Genomic DNA, 6,521 nt, shown 5'->3' on the forward strand with positions numbered 1-6,521 from the left:
ATGCAAATTTACCGTCCTCCTGGTAAGTTGAGCTTAAGGCATTTTTCACAAATGTCTGAAAATCGTTCAGGACTTCGATCCGACGGCTCGTCGACCACGACGGCCGCCACGACACCATCGTCAACGAAACCGAAGCCGGCAGCCGGTCAAAAGCTGTCCTCCAGCGATTGTGACTCCAATGTCACTTCACACATTTTGAAAGAAGGTGAGAGCTGGAAATATTTTATGTATGGATTAGTACTCTCGACCACAAGGTGTTGAAAATTGTTCAAATTTTCTATTGGGAGTAGTGTTCACAATGACTCGGAGTGTCCCCCCTGAAATCTTACCGTATTTTTTGTTAGAAATGTAGTGTCAGGCGTAACTTAAAAGATTCAAAACTATAGCGGCGCTCTCTGAGGTTTCGGAGAGTTACACAACTGTTTTGAACATTTTCAAAAATTTGATGGTTTTTGAGCTACCGTAATGATTTTACGCTCATTTGTTAGGCAATAATACTGACTTCAAACATTTCCCTTTGAGCAATTGCCAAAAAACATAACCTCCTGAGCTGTGAGAAGTTGTGTCCAGATGTGAGTTGACAACAAACCTTGGCTAGCTTACAGAGTGCTGAAAATTAGAAATGTAATAAATTGTAACCGGTATATTTTTATGATTAGAAAGCTGAAGTCTAGCATCAAAATGCATGGAGATACACCCATTTGTACTACAGACATGATTCAGAATCATCATACTTTCAGCTTTGAAAGTTTTTTTGAATTTTTTAAATGTGATTATAGACCGCATAAGTAAAAGCTTAAAAACTATCCAAGCTAATCAAAAATCTGCTGCGTAGCTTTGTTTCTTAAAAATAGTTATCATTTGTGCATTCAGTATGAGAAACTTCCAGATTAGGACTGGTAAAAGTCGGAACCAACTAACCAAACGCTACATTGATTACTTTCAACTTATGACAGATTTTACGATTTTAATTTGTACCAGTTTAGCTCCGGGTTGTTCCGATCAGGGATAAAAATGTACACTCCAACTCGTATAATCAGTAACCACATGGCATTCTTTTCTGAAATACTTTAGAAATCGAATTTTCGCTTAGTCATTAATGCCAGACTTGTCACGGGCCGGGCCGGGCCGGGCTGAAATCAGGAAAAATTTTGGCCCGGCCCGGCCCGGCTCTTTTGAAACATTTTGAGTTTTTGATTTTTTTTTGGAAATTTTAGGAAAAATGTGAATATGTATGATAATTTAAGCATTTTTACTCTTATTTTCCGAAAAATTTTAAATAAAATTTGGTAAAAACGGGTTCCCATTTTTTGAAATCAAGAAAAATTTCGGCCCGCCCGGGCCGAACTCAAGAAAAATCTCGGCCCGGCCCGGCCCGGCCCGATTTTTGACAAGTCTGATTAATGCATACTTGTCAACCGGGCCGGGGGTGTAACTCGCTTCAAACTTTATGATCTGGAAAGTACACCAAAATGTAGATCTAGGTGAGTTCTGTATGCATATGTAACCTACTTGGGTCCGGATGACTATTTGTAAATTGGCTAGAAATTCGGTTTTTTGACACTTTATCCCGGCCCGCAGCACATTAACGAGAAGCCATCCCACCCGTGATAGGTCACGGATATAGAACTCGTCGAGATCTACATTTTGGTATATTTTTCGGTTCATAAAATTGAGTTTGAATCGAGTTACACCCCGGCATAGTTTGTAAATGTGCATTAATATAACCATACAATCGTTTACAGTAAAATTTTTTAAGCTTTTTTGTACCAGCGTGTTTCAAAAAGTCGTTGACATGAAAATAGACATATTTAAAGTTTGCTCAGTACTCTCCGGCTCTAGAACAATTTGAAACAAGCTGAAGCTGTCTAAATTCTACACAAATGATTCCAGAAAACAATAACAAGAAAGATTGCGGCGAGTCGACGAGCTCACGTGCCAGCTCGCGCGCTTCCAACAACATATCGTCTGATGATCGGCACACGAACGGAAGTTTGAAACGGACTGAAAGTTCACTGAGCTCCGAGTCGACGCCCTCCTCGCAGGTAACTTGTTGGCACCTTTTAGGCAAACACACAAATTCCTATACTTCCTTAAGAAATCGTACGGTTCTAACTCGAATAAGCTGAATGGCCAACACACTGTCAACGGCGGTGCTCATCAGCAATACAACAAGAGGATCAACAATTCGAAGAAGGAACATCAAAAGGTTTGTCGCCCCATTGCTCTGTCTATTGTGAGTTCTCACCTTCCAGAAGAAAGTGATGAGTGAGCACGAGATTGAAAAGGCTATCATTGAGTTGAGAGCCCTTCAATTACATTCCCACTCCGCACAAATCGAGCAATGGATCGGAGGAGCGTTCTGTGATGAGGAGTTGGCTGAATGTATTGGGTCAGCTTTATGCAGACATGCTATTGAAGGTGGAGGTGGCAGTGGAGTTGGCAAACTTTGTGCCAATTTTAAATATGCTCCGTCGATTGGGTCCTTTGTTAAGGTAAGCTATTATCATACTTGTGAGGAACCGCATCTCCCTTCAAACTCAATGTTATGAGCTGTAAAATAAACTAAAATGTAGATCTCGAGGAGTTCTATATCCGCGACTTGCTACGGGCCGGATGCCTACTCGTTGATGTGCCACGGGCCGAGCTAGAAAGACATTTTTGGCCTATTAACGAATAGCCATTCGGCCCGTAGTAAGTCACATTCGTAGAACTCGCCGAGATCTACATTTTGGTATATTTTTCAGCGTATAGTATTGAGTTTGAGGCGAGTTAGGTTTGCAAGTATGACTATTACCAATTGACTTTTTTTTTCAAATGTTCAATTTTTTGTTGCAGGGCCTCATCATCGCATTATCCCAATACCTTGAATGCCGTCATAAGATTCGTGAGGATCACTTCCGTATGTGGATTTCGTTCATCCAATTTCTCACTGAACTTTACTCCAACCTTGGCTCTGACTCAAAAGGAGAACTCGCTACGATAGTGTTCGATGTCTTCAACTATCTCCTGAGACCACCAATTCTGGAACATGTAAAGATTCAAGAATTGGAGTGTCTCATCTCGATTTTGATCAAAGGCGGATATGATTTGGAGAGAGAATGTCCCGATCGGTTGGCGTTGCTCAAGGATCTGATAAGGTTGGTGGTTTTGGTGATTATTTTCAAAAAAACGTTACAAAGTTTTGTTAAGCTTAGTATGTGTATGACTCACACTGAGCAAAACTGACTTTTCTTGCTTCCGCGTGAAACCAGAAATGAGTTACTGTATTATAGTTTTGACCAGATCCAGTTGCAGTAGAATATTGGATGGGTTACTGTAACTTTGATCTCAGGTAGTGGTATACTGTAGTGATTTGATGCTCAGTATAGATAAACAGATACCGTCAAATCTAAGCATGAAATGATTTTAGGCCAGTTTGAGAGTCAAATTAAGCCTAAAACCGGTCAAATTAAGTCTAGGAGAAATGCCATGTTTTAGGCAAACCTGGCATTTTTCAGGCTAGTTTTAGGCTCAATTTAGCCCAATTTTGAGCTTGAAACGATCAAATTCAGGCGGATAACTCTGTAATGCCATTTAATGCCTTCTTCAATTGGTTTTAGGCTCATCAGGTCCGTCAGGTCCGTTTTAGGCCCTCTCCGACTAATTTTGGAGAAGTTTGAAAGATTTTAGGCAAACTTAAGGCATTGTTAAACGATTCTGGTCCCATTTTCGCACATTTTAGGCGTTTTCAGGGCCTCCATAAGCACAATTAGTCTTAGTTACTCCTCAAATCAAAATTATCCGTAACAGAACTGGTACAACTCACTATCAGAACTGACTAACAAATGGTCAATCATTATAATAAAGTTATTATACCCAAATTTGGCGGTCGACCCGGGAGACTACCGGACTTTTAAAACTATTTAAGGATAAAGTACGGTAGAACTTCCGCAACGAGACCCACACCTACAGTACTGGCCAGAAACACCTACAGCACTGGCCATGGCAATTTTTAGTTGAAAATGGTCAACTTTGTGAATGCGAGACGGCCTCCCTGATAGTCTCACAACATCGATTGTTTATGGACTGTATAGATCACAAATAAAGCTTCATTTTTATAGTTGACAACTTTTTTGGACGGTCACATCCTAAGAAGTTATTAATCCTCAAAGAAATTTCTTGCAATTGTCGCCCTTTTTCTGTGCTAAAAGGAGAGATTTTTGTGCTTTTTACAAAGACTACCTGTATCTTTTTAGGATGTGACCGTACAAAAAAGTTGTCAACTACAAAAATGAAGCTTTATTTGCGATCTACACACACCATAAACAATCGATGTTGTGAGACCATCAGGGAGACCGTGCCCCACTCACAAAGTTGACCGTTTTCAACTAAAAACTGCAAGTGTCGCATTGTTTATGGCCAGTAGCCGAACTTTGAGCGATCGGCCAGCCTCCGCTTATAGCTGAAAACTGATTAGATTCTTAGAATCTGTATGAAAATTCCTTTCGAATCGAGTTCTAACAATTCTTTCTTCCAGGGATGCATTCATCGACGTCTCCGAACCATGGGCCCGCAAAATGATTCTCCTCCTTCTGGAACTCGGCGCATCTAGCTGGAAACTTCCCACCGATGCGAATGAGTACTATTTCAATGAGACTGCTACCTAATTTTTCTTCATTTTTTGTTTTTTTTCTCTTTCTTTGTTTCTTATTTGTATATATTTATTCATCTAGTTTTCTTTAGTTTGTCTCCTACCGGTTCTTCCATATTTTAAATTTCTAAAATACAAAATTCTAGTTTAGCTTTTTTATTAGACCTCCCCCCTCCCCTCCGTTCCACGTTTCACTTCACTTTTTTTTGGGCTTTTCTATTTTTATCTTTTTTTAAATCAAATTTCAAAAATGTTACGTTTACAATTCATTTCTATCATTCAAGCACTAATAAAGTAACTTCAAAGATGTGTATCGTAAGACGACATGTTCTAAAATCAAAATATAATGTAAGTCTCTAATAGTCCCTCTAATAGAAGGGCACCCGTCCATTTTTCAGAATAGGAAAGAGAAACCACTTCCGAACCCGCATAGTGACAGGAAAGAGAAGAAGGTAAGGATTAGAGAAGCGAGAGTGTCTGACTGTCTGGGCTCTCTCCCGCTCCTCTGCTCTCTCGCCTCTTCTACCCAAACTTTAAACCCTCATATCTCAAAAGCGTGAATACCTATCAAAAAATTGTCAACTACAGAAATGTAGCTCAAATCTTGCTCTACATTTTTGTAGTTGACAATTTTTTGATAGCTCCTTACGCCTTTGATGTATGCGCCTTTGAAGTTTGGTGATGTGAAAAAGGCAAGCGATCTTTGAAACTTTCTAACTCTCCAAAAAATAGTCCAATTCCTGATTTTTCTATACCACCATGTAGACAAAGTTTAGCTCTACATTTTTTTAGTTGACAATTTTTCGATAGCTCTTCACATTTTTGAGATATGCGCCTTTAAAGATAACCCGCGGAAGAAGAGACGCAGAGAAGCGAGGGTGTTTGCTTGTCTGCGCCCTCACCCTCTTCTCTGTTGTCTCGCCTGCTCTACCCAACTTTGACCTCTCGTATCTCAAAAACGTAAAGAGCTATTCAAAAACTTTTAACTACAAAAATGTAGCTCTAGAATATCTCATAATTTTTGTAGTTGAACACTTTTTGATAACTCTTCACATTTCTGAGATACGGCTGTTCAAAGAAGTCAATTTCGGCACATGCGCATATCTTTACTGTCAAAACAAAACAACACAAACATTTAGCTGATCACTTTATAACCTATTTCAGATATGTTTGTCACCGCCCGGTCAGTCTTTGATGGATGAAGATGATACTACAGTCAGACGACTAGCGAGTGATAGTTCGAAATGATTTTTGGAAGTTGAATTTGATTTGGAAATGAAAATACAATAAACATAATGACGTGTCTTTGTAGTCTTGTTTGATCAATCACAATAGATTTGTAGACTACCTAAAAAAACAGACAATGGTGTTGATTTCTTAGAGGTCATGAGGTGTTTAGATTAGCATGTTGACCAAAAATTAGTAGGAAATTTGTAGTGGGGGACTTTTACGAAGGGCCCTGAAATTTTCAATTGTTGCATAACGTATAAATTTTAAATTTCAAAGTCCTGAATTCATATAAAAATGCGAAAAAGTGGAAATTGCGCTGCTTTTTCTGAGAAAATACTCAAAATTGGCTACTTTGAGCAGTCGTATCTCGAAAACGCGAGGAGCTATCAAAACGTTGTCAACTACAAAAATGATCAGCTAGTCTAGAGCTACATTTTTGTAGTTTGTAGTTTTTTGATAGCTATTCACGTTTTTGAGATACGAGAGGTCAAAGTTTGGGTAGAGCGGGCGAGAGAGCGGGGGAGAGGGGGAGGGCGCAGACAGTCTGACACTCTCGCTTCTCTGCGTCTCCCATTTGCAAGCTGAACTTTAAAGGCGCGTATCTCGACAGCGTGAGGAGCTATCAAAAAGTTATCAACTACAAAAATGTAGAGCTAAT

The 6,521-nt window shown here is 39.5% G+C and overlaps 1 protein-coding gene across 1 annotated transcript; it reads left to right on the forward strand.

The window, feature by feature from the left end:
• Positions 1–4,649, forward strand: GCK72_017036 (uncharacterized protein; the record flags this gene model as incomplete). Its single annotated transcript, XM_003105867.2, has 7 exons — positions 1–22; positions 71–205; positions 1,894–2,045; positions 2,099–2,209; positions 2,256–2,495; positions 2,839–3,140; positions 4,520–4,649. 7 exons carry the CDS (start codon positions 1–3, stop codon positions 4,647–4,649), a joined length of 1,092 nt encoding a protein of 363 aa, XP_003105915.2.
• Between the last annotated feature and the right edge of the window lie 1,872 nt (positions 4,650–6,521).

Source organism: Caenorhabditis remanei, chromosome V (genome assembly GCF_010183535.1).
Source record: "Caenorhabditis remanei strain PX506 chromosome V, whole genome shotgun sequence".
Classification (NCBI taxonomy): domain Eukaryota; kingdom Metazoa; phylum Nematoda; class Chromadorea; order Rhabditida; family Rhabditidae; genus Caenorhabditis; species Caenorhabditis remanei.